This window comes from Scyliorhinus torazame, chromosome 14 (genome assembly GCF_047496885.1).
Source record: "Scyliorhinus torazame isolate Kashiwa2021f chromosome 14, sScyTor2.1, whole genome shotgun sequence".
Classification (NCBI taxonomy): Eukaryota; Metazoa; Chordata; class Chondrichthyes; order Carcharhiniformes; family Scyliorhinidae; genus Scyliorhinus; species Scyliorhinus torazame.
Window position 1 is genome coordinate 96,475,218 of NC_092720.1, and position 23,968 is coordinate 96,499,185.

The 23,968-nt window shown below is 43.1% G+C and overlaps 1 protein-coding gene across 2 annotated transcripts; it reads left to right on the forward strand.

Annotated features, from left to right (window-relative positions):
* Positions 1–1,502: 1,502 nt before the first annotated feature.
* On the forward strand, positions 1,503–23,033 carry serpine2 (serpin peptidase inhibitor, clade E (nexin, plasminogen activator inhibitor type 1), member 2). Of its 2 annotated transcripts, none has more exons than XM_072474521.1 (9): positions 1,503–1,732; positions 7,105–7,390; positions 8,300–8,527; positions 9,026–9,220; positions 14,057–14,255; positions 14,518–14,618; positions 14,711–14,797; positions 16,740–16,829; positions 21,099–23,033. In XM_072474521.1, exons 2-9 carry the CDS (start codon positions 7,135–7,137, stop codon positions 21,134–21,136), a joined length of 1,194 nt encoding a protein of 397 aa, XP_072330622.1. In that variant the 5' UTR covers positions 1,503–1,732; positions 7,105–7,134; the 3' UTR covers positions 21,137–23,033. The 2 variants fall into 2 exon arrangements, with proteins under 2 accessions (XP_072330622.1, XP_072330621.1); XM_072474520.1 differs by having other exon boundaries at positions 1,729–1,868.
* Positions 23,034–23,968: the final 935 nt, after the last annotated feature.

Below are 23,968 nucleotides of genomic sequence, written 5' to 3' on the forward strand. Positions count from 1 at the left end.
AGCAGCACCAGGAGTGGGGTATTGTACATCACATTAAACTCCTTTTTGCACAACCATTATGACGCCTCTGTCACTTTCTTCCACAATGCAGACAGACAGACCTCAGAACCCTTTTCTCTCGAGCCACCCCCCCCCCCCCCGGTGGCGCTCACCCACCCTCTGGCCATGGGCATGTCCCCAGAGTTGTGTCCCATCTCCTGGCTGTTCGGATGTTGCATGTGTGGTGTGCATCCCACAATGTTCAAGCATAGTGTCCAGGCATCAAGGTGTGATTGGGATGCTAGGCAATGGCTCCCGCATGCTACATAGCCCGCCACCCACGGGAATCCACTCGGCGTGTGTGAAGTGCTCACTTAACCATGATTGCTAATCCTCTATTAGCAATAGTACTCAGCCAAAGGCCTCAGCAGTCAGTGGGGGTATGAGTGATTGGTGGGGCAGACGGGCAGGTAAAGGGGCCCCCAGGATGGGTACACATGATCCAGGGGTTGGCATGGTGATGCCAAGAGCGGTTGCACACCTAGCACCTCCAACCACCCCCCATGGCAGCCCACACCTGCGGAAGGTCCCCATCCCCAGCTGAGCTCCCCACTCCCTGCCGAGAACTGGGGTGGCAATCCCAGCAAGCCCCCTAGACTCTTTGCCTGTTAGCAAAGATGGCTACTCACCTCCTCGGCTCCCAGGGCTTCAAAAGGAGTATTAATCGGCGCGAGCGTGACCACTTGCTGGGGAGGCTGCTGAATGACAGGAGGCCGTTGGATATGGGATCACTCTCGTTTATTGTAATGGGAGCGGGCCGGTTGCTTTGCAAACTGCTTGCTGCCTGGAGCGGATCTTATTTTTGGTCTCTCCCGTTATTCACCGGCCTCGTTAGGCTTGAGCGGGATCATAACTTGGCCGGAGAATCGCTCCCCTTGTCTCTTACCTCCCAGATTAATTCCAGCTCATGTTGCAAAACTGCCACTAAATCCCTTTAACTAAAAAAAATGTGAATGGAAATTTGAGTACCAAACAAAATCTGTACTTAAAAAGTGTTGCAGGGCCACGTGTGCTTAACGCCATCTTTGACTAAAGTATTTTTTGCCTCCAAATTTCTCTAAGTCCATCAACAGTGGTCCACCATTGTGCAGCTTGGTAAACTGCAATGTTGAAATCAAATCTGCCAAACCCGATTCTGCGGGTCTCAAGATTATTAGTCTGTGGCTAAAATGAACGGCATTAAACTCCCAGACAAGCTATTATTAGCGTTGCACAAAAAACGAATTCCGAGTTTCAGTTCATATTTTATTCAGCCAAATGTTTTAACGGAAGAGCCAAATCAACTGGGACTGTTGATACTGGCGACTTTCCACGCACGCTCTTTCTGTGTGGGTCACCACACAGCAGCTGCACATACGAACTCTGTATGTGTGTGTGTGCCTTATGAGACATTTCCTTCCCATTTTGGATGAGGAAAACCATCTCACCACAGGCCTGGTCACTGCTTTCTGCTCACATTCGCTGAGTAGCTGTTCGCAGCCTGAGGCGGGGTGGACAACCGCTGACACTTTTAAAACCCGGGCTGGAGTCTCAATGGGATTCGGATTGCTGTTTGGAACAACCCCCGCCCCCGGGCCATAGGATCCGTATTGCGAAAGAGTTCCAGATTTTGTGAAGCCCGTCCACATCTGGCAGTCACCAGTCTAGAGGAGGAGGAGGCGGACAGCAAGCTTATTTAAAGGGCTAATCCACGGTAAACGCTGGCGAGCTGGAGTTACTTTGAATGAGGGCGGTCCGCGTACGAGTAAATTGATCTTCCACAAAAAGACAACCATTTGTTTCTAAGCAAATTGACGCAGTTTTGAAAAGTTGTTTTAGCTACCTGGCAGGTATTTACCTGGTTCTGGGCACGGGGATTTGTTTGCATTGTATTCGTTTTAAGCAGCCCTGAGGTTAGAATTGGATCCGTGAGGTCGTCGGTGTGAAAAGTAGTTTTGTGGGACCTAAAAATAAAGTCCTGGAAAAACATAATTCCTTCCTGTTAGCGGGTTTACGACGATGAGGTTATTCTGGTCTTTAAATAACTTGTCATTGCATTTAACAAGTACTATCTGCTTGTCATCAACTGCTGTCAGTGGCAAAGCAAACTCATTTGTATGGATGGCTTTTATTTTTCCCCTAATTAAGAGAAATTGTTCAGAAGCAATTTTTTTGGCATTGTGCAGGCACTTGTGTGAAGTGGCTGGTGTGAGTTGGAAACAAAACTTGTTGCTCGAGCTCGGTGAGGTATTTGGTCTCCATCTGTAGAAGTTGCCAATGAAATAACAGTCACGCTATTTAGTGACAACTCAGTCTTTGATGCTTTGACTTTTTTTGTGTGTTGAAGGTGTATAAACGCAAGTTGTTCCGAGCCTAATTTTGCTTTGAAAAGTATTTGATATTCGTTATTTCTTTTGAAGAATCCCCCGGCAGGTCTGCGTTTTTAAAAAGGATACAAACAACTTTCATTTTGTTGCTTTGATGAACTGGAAAGGCACTTTATTTTTTTAAGAGTTGTTTTCTTTCGCTAGCTCGCCTAACTTTTAACTTTCAACAGCAAACAAGATCATCAAATCGGTCCCCTTCAGTGCGTTCAAGGATTGAAAAGATAAATTGTGTTTTTTTCAGTCTGAAGGAGGCAAACCAGAACACCTCTCCTCACATTTCCTTGAGGGAAAAATGCAGGAATCGAAAGAAAAACACAGGAAATTAGTTGTCCCAATGATCTGTCATAATTTAATTTGGAACCTCGTGGAAACTCCAAAAAGGCTAAATGATATCTAATACTAACATCTGCCTGAAATGGAAGCATGGTAAACAACAAATTTGTCTGTCCACCCCCCCCCCCCATAGCAACTCTCCTGCTAAAAAGTAAAAGTTGCCATAATCCCAGATGACCACAGGCAGCTTTCCCCTTTTGAAGGGGAGAGTTGACTGGTGGTGTGACCTGAAGATCATCACACCCCTCTGGCAAGGGACAACGTTGCGAAGGTGGAGCCTTCATGAATAACCACAGCCAGTATGGAAATTGAACCCAAACTGTTGGCCTTGCTCTGCGTCACGAATTATGTGTATACAGTTTACAGAATAGTGTTGTGTATTCTGTAAAAAAAAAACTACAGCAGGCTAAGCACCTAATGTCATATATAAGAAGATATTAGCATAAATGTTGACAATTCTACAATGAAAATGGGGGGTGGGGGCAGGGAAATTGCTTCCAGGCATTTGATAATTTGAATTTAATATTGATGGCTTGTGATGAGTGTAAGAAAACTGTCATTTCATATTTTTTTTTTTAAATAATAAAACCTAGGTTAAAATGCTCACAGGCAGTATGTCTGCTAGAGTTGTGATTATAAATGAGGTAATCATTTATTGCAGGGCAAGTGTTTTGGATATTAAAAGCACTTACCTATTTTCAGATACAGAACTAATGTATTGTTATAACATCTTGAGCCTGGCTAAAATCGAGGTTGTAATGAAACAAAATAATGCTTTGTGCAGCTGGTATAGCTAATGGGAGGGGCCAGATTTGGCTGGACAAAGTCATTGCTTTCAAGGCTCTTAAGATGATCAGAAGATTTTCAGTTTGGTCCCACAAAAGGTTTCTTCCCAAGGACTCTGCACCAAGATAAGCGAGTAAAACCTGGGGCGTCATTCTCCGACCCCCCGCCGGGTCGGAGAATGGCCGTTGGCCGCCGTGAATCCCGCCCCCGCCGAAGTCTCCGCTCCCGGAGATTGGGCGGGGGCGGGAATCCGGCTGCGCCGGTTGGCGGGACCCCCCGCTGGATTCTCCGGCCCGGATGGGCCGAAGTCCCGCCCAGGAATTGCCTGTCCCGCCGACGTAAATCAAACCTGGTATTTACCGGCGGGACCAGGCGGCGTGGGCGGGCTCCGGGGTCCTGGGGGGGGGGGCGCGGGGCGATCTGACCCCGGGGGGTGCCCCCACGGTGGCCTGGCCCGCGATCGGGGCCCACCGATCCGCGGGCAGGCCTGTGCCGTGGGGGCACTCTTTCCCTTCCGCCTCCGCCACGGTCTCCACCATGGCAGAGGCGGAAGTGACTCTCCCCACTGCGCATGCGCGGGAAACTGACAGCGGCCGCTGACGCTCCCGCGCATGCGCTGGGAAACTGACAGCGGCCGCTGACGCTCCCGCTCATGCGCCGCATTTCCGCGCCAGCTGGCGGGACAACAAACGCCATTTCCGTCAGCTGGCGGGGCGGAAATCCCTCCGGCGTCGGCCTAGCCCCTCAATGTTGGGGCTAGGCCGCCAAAGATGCGGAGACTTCCGCACCTTTTTGCCGGCGCGATGCCCGTCTGATTTGCGCCGGCTTTGGCGCCAGTCGGCGGGCATCCCGCCGTTGGGGGAGAATTTCGCCCCTGGTTGCTAACTTTACACGCAAGTGGTATTTAAAATACCTGGGTTGCTTAATTAGAATGTAGAAACGGGTATCGGGAAGCAAGTTAAGATGGCATACCTGTTAACTGTGAACCTATTTCTTTGTTGCTACTGTGCTTAATTCTGTGTGCAAATTAAAGTTTGTTTTAATATAAAAGCTGTCTACTGGTCCGTGTTATCCTGCGGTAACATTTCCTCAGATTTACCAAATGCAAATAGTTGAGTTCTAATCGGGGAACTTGACCAAAATTGGGTTCTGGTCTGGACCCATAACATACTTAATATTGGTGAAATATTTTCTGTTGAAATACTTAGCAGACTTTTCCACTTGACTGCAATTGTACTGGAACTCTACCATGCCTGTGATTCTCACTTGTCAATTTCTCAGGTGAAGGTCATAGGAATAATTTTGATGGATTCTGGTTGGGTTTCTTTTATCAGGTCATCTGTTCAGTTGGTTTTAAGAAAAATGGATGTGGCACCTCCCACAGTACAGCTTGACATTTCCACGCTATATCAATAATTTTTCACTCGTCCCTCTTTGTGCATCCTTTCTGCTATGTCTTGTGCAAGTGGATGAGAGACTAGTTGCACAAAGGGAGGTGACTATTATTTAAAAAAAAAAAATATATATATATTTTTTATTCATTCATGGGATGTGGGCTTCGCTGGCTGGACCAACATTTATTACCCATCCCTGAGCGTATTTGAAACCATATTACTGTGGATGTGTAGGCCAGATCAGGTAAGGCATTTTATGAAAATGGCATTTTATGAAAATTTTGTGAAATTCCAGATTTTTAAAAAAATTTAATTCAAATTTCACCATTAGCCATGACTGGATTCAAACCCAGGTCCCTAGAACATGACTGAGACTCTGGATTACGAGTCTAGCGACAATAACACTATGCCACTGCCTGCCATGGGAGGTGATTATTTAATCATAGTGTGCCTTTTGCACAGTGTTTGAGGTTAAATAGTCTTTTAACTTCTGTCCAATCCAATCATGTGCATCCACAATTGGGTGGATATATTATATATTTGAGGACAAAAAAATCCCAGAAAGGGATTTGGGCATGGAGCTTGCACGAAAAGCACTCTGCCAGATTTTTGCTGCCGGCAGCTTATCAGTCTGATCCATTTTGCGTCTTCTGTAGTAAGGTTTTTTTTCAAAGCTTTGTTCTATGGTGTAGATTTGACCATTGCAAACTTGAACTAGGGGAACGATCTAACGGCCACGCTGTTCCTGAAATGCCATGGCCGATAAATGACAGGAGAGCAAACTCCCGGGATCTACCTGACTTGCTACGCAGTGTGAAGCCCACCCATTTGGGCAGATCACTTTTTGGCATATGCATATTGGAGTGAGACAGCTAGTCTCACTCTAATATAATAATAAATGTTATCAGTGTCGCAAGTAGGCTTACATTAGCCCTGCAATGAAGTTACTGTGAAAATCCCCAAGTCCCCACATTCTGGTGCCTGTTTGGGTACACTGAGGGAGAATTCAGAACGTCCAATTCACCCAACAACCACATCTTTCGGGACTTGTGAGAGGAAACCGCAGCTCCCGGAGAAACCCAGGCAGACACAGGGAGAACGTGCAGACTCTGCACAGTGTCACAAGCCCGGAATGAAACCCAGGTCCCTGGCACTGTGAGGCAACAATGCTAACCACTGTGCTACCGTGCGCCCTATGGAGTTCCCTGAGGTAACCAAGGCATTGGGATCTATCCCCTTCGTCTTGGAGACCTTGAGTGAGTGCCATTCCGTGCTGGTCTCCACAAATGGGGAAGAGACGGAAAAGCACTCATGGGGGTCTCCCAGGGGATCGGAGGACAGCAGGTGTTTGCCCTCTTGGCAGGGTGGGACCCTGGCACTGCCACCTTCATGGCACGCAAAGATGCCGAGGCACATTTCCAGCTGACAGTGCCAAGCTGGCATTTTTTAAACGTGGTGGTGATTGGAGTAAGGTGGTGCACTGCTCGGGTGTGGGGAGTTGCGGGGGACGGCCCAGGGTTATGAATTGGGGTTTGGGGGTCACGTTGGGAGCTCGGGAGATTTAAATGGCATCCTGATCTCTCTCTGCGCTAAGGAGTTCCGGCGAGCAGAAAATGGGGTTGAGTGCGGCCCAGAGCATGCCTTCCTCGCTAAGGCCCCGTTGCTAACCAGATGGGCATTAAATAGTGGGGTGTTTCTCGGTGCACGTGAGCGCAGGGAAACACGTGGCTAAATGCACTCGCTATGGGACTCTGTTCCCATTTGGTTAGATTAGGCCCTAGATATTTTGAGCTTTGTAAAGATTTGCAGTCAGTAAGTTACAAGAACCGTAAGTGGGGCACGGAAAATTGTTCAAAGGTAATGGTGACTACCTTATTCAATACTGAGTTAGGTTTTCCAATCATATAATTGCATAAATTATGTGCAATTAAATTGTTTGTGGTGCTTTTACAAATTAGATCACTTTTAGAAAAAAAAATCAGTCTTCAGGTTTTAGCGCAATCAAATGTTCTGGATGTATTTTCAAAAAATATTATTTTAAAAACTGAAATAATACTTCAACTTTCCTAGTTATTTACTGCGACTCAAATTGCAGCTTTGAAGACATGAGAAATTCAGTTTTTGAAAAATTTCTTACAATGAAGTTTGCAGACTGATTTTCTTTTTTTGTTGTTTTCATCTTGCAGATTCCTATCTGATTTAGTATTGGAATTGCAATGGGAAAAGTAGGCACCTTGATCCTCCTCGGTGTGTTTCTGAAATCTGTTCATTGTCAATGGAAGAACACTCAAGTATCAGAATTTGGGTCAGACCTGGGGATGAAGATTTTCAATCATGTTGCTCAATCTAAACCAACAGAAAACATTATCATGTCACCGAATGGAATTGCTTCTGTACTTGGCATGCTACAGCTAGGCGCGGGTGGAAGAACAAGGCAGCAATTGAACAATGTGCTGAAATACAATTCCTATGGTACGTCACAACCTTTTGTTTAGCTTTATGCCAACTGCAAAATTCCCTCTCCCAACTTCAGCATTTTAAATAAGATTTTACAACTCTGCCATAGTGGCAGAAAAATCAGATGCAAATTTGTCCTTGATTTTGGGCAATCCATTCTCACTGCCATATCTACCCCAATACCTTTTCAATTTATTCAGGCATATGTAACGGTTGCTGATTTTGCAAGCCGTCCATGTGTACACTTTTCACGTACAGCTTTGAAATTATGGTTCTGGGGAAGGTTGTTTGTAGTCCTGTCCATAGTATTTGGGACCTCAACATCAGAACCTGAGTGTCACTCAGAAGACACTGGTTGCAATTGCACTGCAAAAAAGCAAGTATTTAGTCTCCAAATGCTTGACTACATTCCTATGGGTCTCCTGGGTATATTCTCACAAAACTAAAATTCTACAGTTTCTTGCATTTACTTTTTCAGGAAATGTTTCTGTATTCTCTGAATAAAATTTCAATCTTCCCAAGCACAAACACCAGCCTATCTACTTTTTCACAAAGATTTGGAAATCAGGACTGACTAACTTCCTTCAACTAGTAAATCAATATGTAAATATTCTGAATCACCCAGAGAAAAGAGTAACCTTTTCTAGTGTTGATGATTCAGTTCATAAGCTATTCATTGTGTAGCAATGCAATACCATATACATCTTAGCAGCTCACATTGGATGAATTATTGAATTGTAGATATTTTTCTACATTATTATAATTCAACTGATTAAACATTTTGGATATTTCCATTAGATTTTTGGTAAGTTAATCTTTTATATCCAAGTACCTCTTATGAATGCAAGTTATTAGAATTATGCCTGCAGAACAGAAGTCTGCTTCTAAGTAAGGTACTTTCTATATTGATTTATTCCTTTATAGGTATTTACAGAAAGCTCAAAAGGATACATAAGTCTTTAACTGAAAGCCGAAATCAGGATATAGTAACTATTGCCAATGGAATATTTGCACCTAGTGATTTTGCAATGGAACAACCATTTATTAGAAAGACGAAAGATGTGTATCAAGCTGTGTTGAGAAGTTTGAGTTTTGAAAATCCTGTGGAAGCTGCAACAGCAATCAATCAGTGGACTAATAATCAAACCAGAGGTACACAGTTCATCAATGTGAAGACCAGATTAATCTGCTGATATGTCTTTGGGGAGAGAGGGTGAAAGAAATTGTTGTTTTCTATTTTAAATTGCCAAACCATACATTTGCGTAGTTTTCATATTTTGGGGTTTTAAACTAAACTTAGTATTGCATTGGACTTACGAACAGCAATTTTTGTGTCTGCATGTCAGATGTTAAAAAATAGTGATGTATCTGGCTCGGTTTTTGTTTTAGTGGATATAATATTGCTAAAATGTTATAATTGTGCTATCTTTTGTGGGTTTGAACTCGGCTGTGGTCGATTCGCATATAGCATATAAACTAAAAAAGTATTTGCTGGATTATTTTTCCACAATTAATAAATCTCATTTGACATTTGCATCTTAACGTGCTCTTTGTAAATTGTTTGCCACCAAAGCATGATATTTGAGATTATGGAGGTATAGAATCCACTACCTGATTTATTGAAATCTTACAATTTGGCCTATTTCTTAGGTATGATTACAAATCTAGTTTCTCCAGAAACCCTCGGTGAAGCCACAAGGTTAGTGGTGGTCAATGCTATTTTTTTCAAGGGTTTGTGGAAGTCTCGGTTTCTACCAGAAAATACTCGCAACAGGGATTTCTATGCAGCTGATGGAAATGTGTACCAAGTTCCTATGATGTCCCAAAAATCCACCTTTAACTTTGGTAAGCATCATTAAGAATGCCTGTCTTTAGCCTAATTGTTTGGGTACTGGATTGTTAAATACAGTGTGTGCCAGAGTGTTGGGGCTGATTCTATCTTGCATTGTGCTGTATTCAACACTTTTTTAAATAAATGTGCTGTTCAGTATCAAATTGCTAAGTTGTATATTGAGTCATTTCTTAACCGGTGTCTGCTGAAAACACATACTAAATGTTGTTTTATACCTCCATTTTATACTGTTAACTACCAAGGACACGAGCTTTAGCATTGTGGCAGCTGGTTCCTGACTGAAGTGCTGAAAAGATTAAAAATGAGAACAGGGAATTCAAACATCTTCGCACAGAGTCTGCAGCTTAGTACATTTGATGTTTTGGAGCCATGACTGGGGATATGCCTGTGCACAGTTCTGTATATAGTTAGCAATGTGACCTCCAACCAGCTGGTGGAGATGGAGACCTATCACATGACTCTACTCCTGCCAGTTGGTAGTAAGACATATAAGAGGATAGTCACACTTCGAGTAGCTCCAGGACAATTCACTCAATTGATTTAGTAGCCGTTATCTGTATTATAGTTTGTCAGTTACCTTTCCACATGTTTGTTCATAAATCATCTTTCTAGTTAAACAATTAGACGTTCTGTGTACATCATTACAATGGTTATATCGGAGAACACAACATGGTACCAGGAGTGCAGACCATTTGGAGATAACGACGGAGAAGATGGGGCGAAAGAGGGATAACAACGGAGAAGACAGGGCGACATAGGTTGAAGAATGAAAAGAAAAAATTCTTCTGTTGATCTGGTGAACTACATCCATTTGTTAAAGTTAGAGATGGAAGGTTTGAAGGCACTCCACCAGCTTCAAGTCTTGGGTAACGTAGATAAAAATTGGCATGTTTTCAAGCAGCAATTTAAACTCGTGTTGTAGACATGGGCCTGCAGGCATAGCTTGATGAGAGGTGTATTGCATTGCTGCAGATGGTAGCAGGTCTTCAAGCAATGCAAATATACAATACCTTCGCCTTGGACAGCAAAGAGGAAAGCAAGAGCTACGATGAGTGATAAAGTACTTTGAATGGCATTGCTCTCCGAAGAGAAATGAAACATTTGACCGTTACATATTTCGTACGCATACCCAAAAAGCAGGCAAATCTTTTGATAGCTTTGTAATTGACTTGCTGTTGAAGGCGCAGTCATGTAATTTAGTACTCTGAAGTCGTCGATGATCTGCGAGCAAATAGTGTTTGGATATTGAATGAGGTTATTGTGGGAAGAAGATCTGAAATGAGGAAATGCTGTCAAGATCCGCCATGCGAGTGACCTAGCTGCACAGCAGATCAGTGCGCTCAACTTGAAACATTTTGGTGCCAATCTAGAAGAAGATGCCAGCGCCATCAGCACTGTGACACAGTTCAATAAAAAAACATGGTTTCTGTGCGGGTGGCTATTTTAAGTTGCTGACTGGGTCCACCATCTTGTGCCAGCAGTGCGGCAATCATCATGGGCCACGGCCATGTCCAGCATTTGGGAAAGTATGTTCCAAGTGTGGCGATACAAATCATTTTGCGAAGCAATGTTTTTCGCGTCTAACAGCGGACCAGACCGGATCAGTCAACACAGTTGATGAGATGTCCCTTGAACAGTTTTTCATTGATCTGATTTCAACCAAGGACACGATGAGTCAGACTATGAAAAGTGAAGAAGTGCGACTGACTAGTTGTGACAATAGTGATGGTGAAGCTGATACCATCGAGACAGATGGACAATTCCAGTGATGCTGAACAACACAATAAAATGCAAGCCCGACACTGACATGGGAGCGAGGGCCATTCTGTCTGATTTGCACAGGCTGCGGGTTGTCATCAATCAAACAAGACTGCTGAAAGACTACAATAGGAATGAGATCAACACGCTGGGTGCATGTGAATTCGAAGCATGGGTACACAATATAAATCTAACCATAACATTTTCCTTTGTGCACACGGAATCAAGTCCATCACCGGAACGGACTCATTTGAGGCCCTGAACCTAGTTGAGAGGCTGTACGTTCCAGGCAGCACTGAGGCCCTGAACCTAGTTGAGAGGCTGTACGTTCCAGGCAGCACTGTGACAGGGGATCATTATGACTGGCAACAAGGTATAATGGCGCAGTGGTCCGATGAGATACAAGCGAAGTTGGGAACGACAAACCAGGTGAAAAGATGGACGAGCCAAATGGAATTCCATAATTCTGGTTAACAGTCTTCAAGAATGTGAATTTGCTCAGTGGCATAATACAGGAGCATGATGAGGCTACCCTGAGCATCTACAAGGTGTGAACATTAAATATGCAGAGCTTGAGCAGCCAATGAGTTTCACCCTGAAGTTTAGGTTTGAACCAAATGAGTATTCCACAAATGAGGTAGTCATGAAAGATGGAGTCGCGAATGATAGGACTCTACAACCAGAAATCACTGGATGCACAGGGTGCAGATCGACTGGAGGATAGGAAAAATGTCACACTGAAAACCATTAAAATGCAGCAGAATCATAAGGATCGGGGGAGTTGGAAAATGGTTATGAAAACTGAACCAAATGACTCTTTCTTCAGTCCTCCTGAAGTTCCAGAGGATTGGAGTGTTCGATGTACGTTTTGCAGCAAGTCTCACTGCTGACTTTGAAATTGGGCACTTGCCCGTAGAATTATGTGAACACGCAATGTCGTACTTTACAGGAGAAACCATTGCAGGTGATGATGACTCTAATGATAATTACGAAGACCATGAGTAGGATGTGGAAAGTGGAGACTCTGATAATGAGCTAGATGAGGACGACTATGAAACGCTATTCGGGTGGTTTGGCGGGAGTGACGAGATGATCACAAGGAATGCTCAGTCTGCGCAGGACAACGATAAGTGTGCAAGCTCTTAGATAGGGTATGCAGAGTGAGATTGCAGTAGTGGTCACATCAGATGACAGCAACCCATCTGCGAACAGGCTGATAACTGAAGAAATCCTCCTCATTCTGGAGAAACTGGCTCCAGAGGTGTACGGTGAATCATCTCCTGCCACTAAATAGTTCCTGCAGCGGACTCCCCAATACTCGAGGCCACTCCACCGAGAGCAGATGGATGCATCTTCATGCTGTTCTACGATGAAAAATGAAACTTGTATCATCCTATCAGATGAGGATGAGCCACGAATCAGCTCTTCAGCAAACGACGACCCATATATTGTCATATCAAGTGAGGATGAGCCACCAAAATGAAGGAGCAGCACCCAATGTTGGGGATGTTGATCCAGCCCAGACACCAGAGTGCATGACTTTGCAGACTTGAATGCAACTGCACAATCATCGAAAGATACTGGATGTTTCACCAGATGGGCATGCAACTCCGCGTGTGGACAACCATAGATCAACCAAAACTCATCTGTCCAGCTAAGGCTCTGAAATCAGCTATGATGGCAAAAGCACCACAAGCAACTAGTCCCATGGCGGAGTCCAGCAGCATGACCGGTGCCACCAAAGCAAAAAAGAAATAGGCACAGTCAGAGGATCCCTCCCATGAGGAGGAAGAAAGAGTGGAGGATACCGTGGGTGCAACCCACGGTACAGAAGACTGAGGCATCCATGTCTTGAGGGTTCTTTGTGATTCGGACACAATGTAGTTAAGAGAACAAAATGACCAAGTTTGTCTACTCTAATTAATTGATCAGAACAATGGCTTTATGTCCCAGTCAACATCCTGGCCCTAAAAGGCTGCCACGTATCCTCCCAGTGGACCGAATTAACCATCCCTTACAATCGGCAATGTGCCCGATAGGCAAAAAAGCATACAATGACATAGCTAAGGTCCAATAAGCTGAGCGCCAGGGACACATTCATCAGGCGTATCATGTTGTGTGAAGCACAGTTGCATCTGTATACATGATGTGTAAAATGATAATGCAGATCCTGTTTTGCAAGACACATTTATATTTGAATAGAAATGTTAACAGTTCCAGAGGAAGGGGATGTGGTGATATGCCTGTTGCACAGTTCTGAATGGACCTCCAACCAGCTGGTGGCGATAGAGATCTATGCCCTGACTCCAGACTCCTGCTCATTGGTAGTAAGACGTACAAGAGGATAGTCACACTTGGAGTAGCTCCAGGACAATTCACTGAAGTGATTTAGTAGCCATCATCTGTATTATAGTTCCTCAGTTATCTTTCCATGTGTTTGTTCGTAAATCATATTTCTAGGAAAACAACTAGAGGTTCTATGTACATCATTACAACAGTTGTATTGCAGAACACCACAATGCCATTATTTTTCTACCTAATTCTGAGGCCCAAGTTTGCTCTGGTAGCCTTGGTGCTACGCTAACAAAGCTGGTTCAGCAGAGACCAGCAATTGAACCTTGATCTTTTCTGATCTGTGTGTCTCGGTAACTAACTGTTCAACTGGATAAGCAAGGGTGCTCTGGATGTAAATTTTGAATGCGTGTGTTGATATTTTCCATATGATCTATACTTCATCTCTGCAAATCTGAGTAGTTTAATTGTTCACTATAATGCAATTGTAAAAAAGGCAGCAACTGGTATCTGGGATAATAAAGTGATTTGTGAAAAGGTGTAAACTCATCCCCATGAACTACACAAGATCAATATTCTATTTTCTTATAGCTTTGGTAGCTTGAGTGCTGTTGATTATTGCATTAAAATCACTACTACCCAATCGGTCTATGAATTAAATGGGTTTGATGGTCAATAGTATTTTAATCTGACCACTCTTGTTTTCATAGCGTGAGATTATACTGCCTACTAGATTTGGCAAAAACTATAAGACATGCTATTTTAATTTTACTTTGCAGGTATGACCCTCACACCGACTAATGTGAAATACTATATCCTTGAGCTGCCATACCATGGAGGCACTCTCAGTATGTTTGTTGTTGTTCCAGAGGATCTTAATATCCAACTCTCTGCAATAACTCCTTACCTAAACATACAAGTTATAAACAGCTGGAAGTCAGTCATGAAAGAAAAAAAACTTGATATTGCCTTACCTAAGTAAGTGTGAATATTTGCTTTTGAAACCCATATGGCAAAAAGGAAACGGGCACGCTCTAGTTCTAATGCCATGTTTGAAGCTTGCCATCCATTTGTAGTATAATATTGATTTAACTAATAGAAATACTTTGTTCACCACATGCCTATGTTAAGATTTTTATTCTGGCTACTCATCCTTTTTCAATAATTTCACTTCGCTGGAAGCAAACTGATTTACGAGCAAATGTGTATTTTGGGCTTTTTGTTAAAAATTGTGTTGTAGATTCACTGCTGAGGCAGAAACCAACCTGGAGCGTCCCCTTTCAATTCTTGGCATCACTGATATGTTTGACGAAATAAAGGCTAATTTTGGAAAGATTAGCAGTAAGTAATTGAATCTTTTGTCAGAGAAATTTCTAGAGATATTTTTGATGGTGTACAGTTTCTTTTATTAAACTGCCTTCATTATGCTGCAGGATCGGGTCAACTGTACGTTTCACAAATACTCCAAAAGGCTAAAATTGAAGTGAATGAAGATGGAACTAGAGCTTCAGCAGCAACAGGCAAGTTTGTCAGCATTTCAAACTATAGTAAATTTGTGCATTTTAGAAGAGTGTACTTAATGCACTAAAATAGAACATTACTCAACTACAGTGAGCTGGATATGTAACTAATTTATTTTGGGTAATTATTAAAAAACATGTGTTGTGTTGCACAAACATGAGACAGCCTTAACATGTGCTGCAAGACAGACTTGTTTATGTTTTGGTGTAATTGGTGATCCATGCCCAAATTGCACCCAAGTATGTACCAGTATTGAGAAGAATCTTTCCCTCCCAATTTCCACTCTGTTTGGGCAACAACCTCAGTCATTAAATCTCTCTCTCGTGTCCAACTCCCTCCTTTAGTTGATAACTGTTTGAGCAACAACCTGTCATTGACTCTCTCTCTCTCTCTCCCACTCTCTCTCTACACTGTTTGGGCAACAACCTCAGTCATTGACTCTCTCTCTCCCCCTCTCTTGTCCGCCTCCCTCCGTCATTGAGAACTTTGGTGACTTCTGCATCATTTGGTGATGGATCTCAAAGCTGCAATGAGAACAGCATCAGGGATGTTTAAGTCCATTCCAACTGTGCGGTTTCTCTAGCTGTCCTACACTGCCACTCTTGCCATTCACTGTGAGGCCCTTGTGCTCCACGATGGGAAAAGGCATCAGCAACACTTATCCTCCCATTCATTGACATGGAAAAACCTACCACGTAAGCGCTTAAAATCATACAGACCATTCTAGGAAATGGCAACTAATATTAATGTTGACATCAACCCACTATCCAGATAGACAAAATTATGGGATTGATGTAGCATAACGAATCAACTCAGCAAGACCTTGCTTTGACCTCCTGGTGAGACGGTGAACAGCGCCCAACTGAATTGGCACAGGCATGGACATGCAGCCACTAGCTCCAATAGTGGAAGATGAGGGGCAACCTGAAATATAATTTGTGACCATTGATTCCAAATCCTGAAACCCATAACGTCAACCTGTCCACTAAGATCTGCTATGGAAGGCACCTCACATGCTGTTTGTGAGGCCATCACACGGATCGGCAAACTGGAATAATGGGATTAGAATAGTTAGGTGCTTGATGGTCGGCGCAAACATGATGGACCAAAAGGACTCTTTCTGTGCTGTAAAACTCTTATGACATCCATAAGTTCCAAGAAGGTAGCTCACCACCACCTTCTTAAGGGGACTTGAAATGGGCAATAAATGCTGGCCTAGCTAGTGGTATCCACATCCCATGAATGGAAAAAGAAAAGCTGATATTGTCATATGAAAATAATAGTACTGGTGCAGCTCAAAGTTTGAGAATGAGTCAATTTTTGCGGTGTTATTTGTGCAACTGTGGTGGAATCAGTCTAATCTGGGCATCTATGTTTAAAATGAGATGTTGGAGCATGGATGCAACGACAAGCTGTACCTAGACCTTTGGGTGTAAATGTGCATCCGTTGGGAACTGAGAAATTCCTGTTCCCCAGTTTCTTGCATGCGGCAGAGGCATGCTTCAGCAAGTGTAACTCCAGCATAGCACAAATGATTATATAACCTGAGTTGGTGCAGTTGCCTTTTTTAAATATGGAAAATTATGTGGCATGTGGCAATGTCGTGGCAATTTCTACTATCGAATTAATTATTTTCTGTCAAAATACTCCATGCCATTAGTTTCAATCCATGACTGGCATCAAGAATTAGCTGAATAAAATACTGCACTGACTTCCAATTGGAAACTTTAAAATCCAACACAATTTTGCATGCCAAACTATGGACTATAGCCATTGACTAGCTTTGGTAATTTGTTACCGGTTACTTTAAGAATTTGACTGGATTTCAGACCTTCATTTAAAATGATGCAAAGCAAAACCATTTAAAAATAATTTCTATCTGCTAGAGCTGTGATCTGCTTTGCAATACATTTCAGTTAACTATAGTTTAATTTCTTACAGCTGCTGTTATTATGCTAAAATCATTCAGGATAACCCCTCCCTTTGTGGTGAACCGATCATTCCTCTATATTTTACACCACAATCCTACAGGTAAGTAACTTTAAAAAAAAAAAAAGTGTTTTGGCACACATGATATTTTATAACTCAGTTGACCAATCATGGGTAAATTTTATATTCAACGGAAAGAGGTTAATATTTGGGAGAATTCACACAATGGTCCGTCATAACAAACTTTGCATTTTTGTAGCAGAAGGTTCAGTGCCATGAATTATTATTGTGCCACCTTCAAGCATGGGTTCAGTGCCATGAATTATTATTGTGTCACCTTCAAAAATCATGTTGGTAGTATCAGCATTTCTCACATGAATGGTTTAGATCTGGAATGCACTGCCTGGAATTATGGTGGTGGCAGGTTCAGTCGAGGCATTCAAAAGGACATCTGTTTCTATTCAAGTAATTATGTGCAGGGGAATGGCACATAATGCTCGCTTGGGGAGCTGGTGCTGACACAATGGGCCAAATGGCCTCCTATGCTGTAACAATTCTGTAAATGAACTAAATTTAAGGTTTTCTTAAAGCACTAGCTCTAAGCTTTCATGGAATATCCACCTTCCTCTAGGAATCATTGTGCTTCATAACTCATCACAGAATACCATTAAACAGTAGCCTTGGACACTTTGAGGCACTGCTGGGGCTTCCTGTCATATCTTGCAGAAGAATATGAGAAATCGAAAGGATAATAATGCTGCTGAAAAGTATTTTTTTATTGATCTACAGTGACTGAAGTAGCATGCTATTAAACAAGCAAATACAAAATTCAGACCCCTAGAATTCCCCTTGTACGAACTCCACCCACCTGAAGTTTCTGGTTAAGGAATACCTGGGTTAAAATAAGCATAAAATAATTATACAAGCACTACCTGTATAATTCCCTCTCCTGTGTTCAAACCTCAATGGAATTGCATCAGCACGCTGGTTAATTGAGACATCTAGTGACCAGAAAGAGATACTGCACAAGCTTGGCTGAAACTTGTTTTAAAATGTACTCCACCAATCCCTTCTCTTCCCAATAAGTAGAGATATTGTATTTCTGAGCTGAAATGGAACATTACAACACCAAGACTGGTCATCAAGTTCATCGTTTTCCTTTGATTCACTTGAGGCTAATCCTGCTCTTTAAATTAATCCCCTTTTAAATTAATTGATAGTCTGCTTCAACAGTTTCTAGCAAATTATTCCATTTTCTAACACCTGTCTTTAGAGCTAACATCTGCTTTCTTGTTATGATCGTCCCAAATGTATTTCATTGACCAGGGCAAATAATTTATCTCTGATTTCCCCTTACCATAACCCTTCATGTAGACCTCTATCGTCCCATGGAATCCCTACAGTGCAGAAGGAGGTCTTTTGGCCTAGCTCCGACCCTCCAAAAGAACATTCTACCTAGGTCCACTTCCCTGCCCTATACACATCTGCACATCTTTGAACTGTGGGAGGAAACTGATGTAGACATTGGGGAGGACATGCAAATTCCACACAGACCGTGAGGCAGCAGTGCTAACCAACATGCCACTCGTATTCACCTTTGTAATTCTATCTGCATCAGAACTGAAAGAGGTTACACTTCTTTTGTGTGTACATAACGGTAAGCTCTTGTTTCTAACATTGAAGTGAATCTATGCATATCTTGTTTATTGTTGGACCAGAGTTACAAAGTAGTCCTCAAACTGCAGCCTAATTGAGGATTTTCAAAAAGTTGTTCAATATGATGTCTCAAAATCATTTTGTTAAATTCAGCTATTTATTATAAAGCAGCATGGATAGATAGAAGGGTGTAGAGGGCAAAACCTGATGGGTTAAAAATATGAAGGAATTGGCAAAGACCTTTAAAACTCTCCTGCTGAAATCTTTCATAATATAGAATACTGCGCTGCATTTTGGGAGGCCAGACAAGGAGTGGGAGTGTTGCCGATTTCTCTTTACTATGCTCTTTACTCTGGCTCTGTCCCAATTAGGGCAATCAGTGAATTTGCCTCCTTTCTATATTGTCTATGTCCGAATGCTTAGTCGCCAGGTATTGAATGATACCACCACAAGTTTCAACCGGCTATCAATCAAAGAGCCAAACACCAGTTAGTTAGTTCAAGGTCAAGGGTACTTTATTTACAGACAATCACTCATGCGACATACACTACTAGGTAACTACTCCTATTACTAAGACAACCTGTACTTGACTTCGGGCACCCGGTTTAGGTCAGGAAACAGTGGCCACTGTTCAGGATCTCTTGAGTTCGAAGTGGTAACTGCTGCTCGGCTGGGCTCATCCTTCTGGTAGTGGGAGTTGAACTCTAACTTGCTACTGGTGTTACTGCAGTTGGCAATGACTGTGACCGGGGTACCAAGGCCAAAAGAGTGAGCATATGGCGAACTCTCCCTTTATACTTGGGGGCTTTTGTGCTCTTTTGGGCGGTCCTTGATCACTCCGTTCGATTCCTTAGCCAATAAGTGGGCGGGGATCTGGATGACCGGGCATGTCTCAAGTGATCATTGACCCCGTTGTTTGTGTTTCCCTTAGACAGGGAGTGGTGCCAAAATGTCTGAGACTGTCCCGGTAGCTGGAGTACCAGTCTTTGTGTTGGGGGAGATGGGCCATCACCTGCTAATCGGCCTGATTAACATGCTAATGGGAAGGGGTTTTGATACCGTCTGGACTTTGCTGACAGATATGCATTTCAGGCTCAGAACCTGCCTGACTCTTGGCTTATCCATTTTACCCATCTGCCTTTGCGAGTTGCTCTGTGCTTAGTTGGAAGTGGGTGGCTATAGGAGTATGTCCCAATTGAATGGCGTGAAGAGCAACAATATCCAAAAATTCTCTGAACTTGCATGTCGACACATCCAAAATGCTATTAGTTTTTTAAATAGTTTTTATAATCAGGATGTAAGATGTTATCACACAATGCTATTAGTTTTTTAAATAGTTTTTATAATCAGGATGTAAGATGTTATCACACACCATTGTATGCAAATATTGAAAGGTACACATATATTCAGTTAATATTGTCATCAATCTCAGTTCTGACTACCTCCTTCACTGATTTACATGCTATGCTAGTTTTGATTATCTTATTTAGAAATTTTATAGCCTTTTACTTATCCTGTTTGTTTTTGTCAATCCTCTTTCCCTGTAGTTTCTTTCTGCTTATTAGATGTACATTTGGAACTTGCTTTCCTTTCCACTATCTACGTATTGTCTCCCCCTTTTTGTTCTCCTGCTATATTATTTTAAATCATTCTCCACAGTGCTAGATAATTTGTTCCAGAATCCCAAACCCTACACTGGGGCTGACCTGGTTTGCTGTGCTCAGGTTCAAACTATCTTGGCAGTCTGGCCTAATAGCATGCAATCAACTATGGTGGATAATTGCCAGTTGAGGAAGGTGCAAAATCCAGCTGCTCTTGTGTTGAACCAGCCAACTATGGGCTGGTAAATGGTGGGGGTCCTGCTCTCCCCCCCGCCCCCCCCAGCTCCACTGAAGTACAAGGAGATAAAATGTGTAGAGGTGCCAGCAACAGTCCGCGTAAGCACTGATGTTCCATGGGAATATACACTGCATGCTGCCCAAGTATTGATCTACAAAAATAGCGTTGGCATTGTACAAGTACCACTGATTTTCTTTTGAATGTAGTCCATGGTAGAAATCACTAGACTAGGGCAGCACGGTAGCATTGTGGATAGCACAATTGCTCCACAGCTCCAGGGTCCCAGGTTCGATTCCGGCTTGGGTCACTGTCTGTGCGGAGTCTGCACATCCTCCCCGTATCCTCCCCGTATGTTTCCTCCTACAGTCCAAAGATGTGCAGGTTAGGTGGATTGGCCATGATAAATTGCCCTTAGTGTCCAAAATTGCCCTTCGTGTTGGGTGGGGATACTGGGTTATGGGGATAGGGTGTAGATGTTGACCTTGGGTAGGGTGCTCTTTCCAAGAGCCGGTGCAGACTCGATGGGCCGAATGGCCTCCTTCTGCACTGTACATTCTACATTCTATGATAATCTATGACGTCAGCTTTTAGAATGGCTGTTAAATATATGGGGGGGTAAGGGGAGAGAATAATAGATCTGGGGGGTGGGGGGGGTAATTTCAGCTCTTAAGCTAAACATACTTTCATCATCAAAGCTTATGTTTGTGGGAGAGCTTAAATGTTTACAAAGTAAGTATTGTAATTTCAGAGAGTGCTACATATGTGCAACTCTCAAACAAACCATGAAACCTGCTTAACTGAAATGTATAACATGGTGTGATTTACATGGTGTGATTTACACACTAATTGGTTTTCTCTTTTGAATTGTCTATGCAGGGACAGTCCTTTTTATTGGGCAAGTTTCAAAACCATAAGAAGCCAGTGTCAATTGGATAAGTTTTGAAATGATGTTCCAGTATCAATGGAGGAAATGTCAAAATTACTGCCTTCAAATGATGTGATGATGAAAAGCAGTGCTTATTATGTACAAACACTGACTTTAAGAATGAAAACAATATAACCGAACAATAATATTTTGTCTTGTATAGAATGTTTACAATATTTTTTCACAATAAGTATGCAATCATGTCTTTCTATACCTAAATTCTGTATTGCACCAGAGAGGAACACTAAACTTGGACAAGTATTGTTATTGAAATTACAATCAAATTTTGCATGAAAATGCTCAAAGCCGTTCGTTTAGAATTTAATGAAATTGGGGTTCCTCAAAGGGTAACGGGTTGGATTTTCTCCACAGTGTGATTTGTGGAGGCGGCCCACCATTGGCAGGTGGTGGGATCCGGTGGGATCTTTTGATCCCTCTGCTGTTAACAGGGTGTTCTGTTCTATGCCCCCCCCCCCCCCCCCCTCTGGGAAACCTGCACAGGGGTTTGCAGTCAGCGGGACTGGATGATCCCACTGGGGAGAACAGCTGGAGAATTCTGGCCACAGGTTTTAATGTTTGATGCTTTTGTGCTTCTTATTTCTCCTCTTGTTTGATTTCTTGGACTATTACCCACCATCTCCCTTCATGTCAGTGAGGGAGGTTCTACACAATTACACTCCATTTTAAAGGCATAAAATAGGGGGAGGGGATCGCTTCAGGCCAAAGTTTTACCAATTTGGGGTTTGAATGTCTTGGGATGCAAAATCTAGAATTTCATAATTACCTTGCTATGTGAGTCACTGCCCAAAGGTCTTTTTTAATACTAGGAAGCTCTTCAGAGAAAAGCCATTCACTTTCCTCAACTAGATGCTGGAGTAATTGTGTATTAATATTTATTGCAGCACAAGAAATTGAATAATGGTAGCAAAAATCTTCTCCTTTCTCAATTTGATTTTAAAGAATGCTTTATACTAAATCAATAGGCTAGATTCTCCATTATTGGGACTATATCCCCACGCTGGTGTCAAAACCGTGGAGCTTTACTCCTGAAAAGCCTGGAATAAAGGGACATGAATTCTTCGCCCTGCAGGGGGCTAACAGGGACCCGGAGTAAATCTCACCGCTTTTGCTGCAGATACAGGCCCCCTCACTTCCGGGTCAGAGGCCTTGCATGCGCAAGGCGGTGGCCTCCAGCGGCTTCGCCATGCTTCATGGCGGACTTGGACTGTGGAGGTAGACACCGCCACCCACCCCCCCCCCCCCCCCCCCCCGCGGCCCCAATCGGCCGCGCGCCCGACCCTCAAACCCCGCACACCTCAAACCCCGGCTGACTATAAAGCCACCGCCCGCCCCCCCCCCGGGCCTCCGATCCGCTGCCACATGAGTATCCCGACTGGCTAGAGCAGGTTTGTTCCACTTAGTCGGGACTTTGGCTGGTCGGAGGCAGAGGATGTTGGAGTGGGCCTCTGACAATGGCCCCAGGCCATTTCCCGAGTACGCCGCTTTTCGGGGCCTGCAGAATCTGACCTGGCGCAGGTCCTGATTTCTTGTGCAAACGTCGATTCTCCGCCCACTTGCCGGCTGCGATTTCGGTACGAGGGTGCGGAGAATCCAGCCCAATATTTTTAAATTGCCAATAACCTTTCCTTTCAATTTAAATGTTAGCAGAACCTGGTGCTTCTCCTGAATATTACTGCCTCATTTGTGAAAGCATATAAAGTGTAGGCGGATATAAATTAAATGTAGTGTGGAGACATTTAAATGCTCAATGTGTTTCATTCCAAACTTTGTGTTGCCTTCAAAATTATATGGCCAGTGTAGAACATTTACCATCAACAGTGGAAATATGTTTTAATGTTTTAATAAAATGTGAATTTAATCCACCATTTCTGCTTGACTGTTTTTTTTGTGCCACCCAGATATCTTTAGAACAAAGAAATACTTTTGTGAGAAATGAACATTGTGTTGTTTTAGTGTTGTTTTTACATGTATATACTCTGGTTCACAATTAAGATGTCAACAATGAAGGATGATGGGAAAATTAACATGTCAAGTTCTGAGTAAGCTATAGTGAGCGAATTATTATAACGATGTACCAGGATGACCTTCGGGGAAGAACGGAATGAACAATAACAGAGCTTGCTAAGCAAGGGGGAGATAGCAGGTGCAAGCAAAGGGCCTCATTCTTATCTTTAACTGCTGGTCCAAGGATATACCAGGAGCGGATAGAACTCCCTATGCAAGGGAGAGACCGAGTAAGGGATCACTGATAAGGGGACTGCCCTTTCTATAGTTTGTGGGATGTGTTTCTCAGGGATGGGTTCCCACGGATTGTATTTTCATGGATTGTATATAACAAAGTGATGCTGTGTGAATTCTTTGTGTCTCTGCTGTTGCTTACTGGAGGCACCCGCTCTTGCAAGAACGATTTGAAAATAAATGCTTCTAAGTGTAAATCTTTTATTAAGTGAGCAGTGTTTCTCACAATTGGGGGCTCGTGGCCAGGATAGTTTTCATTGATCAGGGGGGGCGGCTCAAGAGGAATCGAGAAGACGCGTCCCGTTATTTAAACGGTCTCGTACTTCATCTTGAGTGGTTACCCACCGTCAACTGAACACGTTCCTAGGGTAGTCATTCTGAAGAAGCAAGTAACGGATTATAGTGGCAGGCACGCCGTGAGGGAAGTCAGGCAACTATGTGCACGGAGCAAGGTAAGAAAAACGGCTTTTAAGTACTACCTTGTTGACTTGGGTTCGTATCTAAACATCCGCAGGGGCGAGTTGATGATATAAGGACTCTGGAGTTTATATCTAGACATCCG

Excerpts from the sequence above, each read along its gene's own strand:
- serpine2 (XM_072474521.1), top strand. The coding sequence starts at position 7,135 with ATGGGAAAAGTAGGCACCTTGATCCTCCTCGGTGTGTTTCTGAAATCT. Across the intron at positions 8,528-9,025 it reads GACTAATAATCAAACCAGAG|GTATGATTACAAATCTAGTT; the intron begins GTACACAGTTCA and ends CCTATTTCTTAG. Across the intron at positions 16,830-21,098 it reads TTTACACCACAATCCTACAG|GGACAGTCCTTTTTATTGGG; the intron begins GTAAGTAACTTT and ends TTGTCTATGCAG.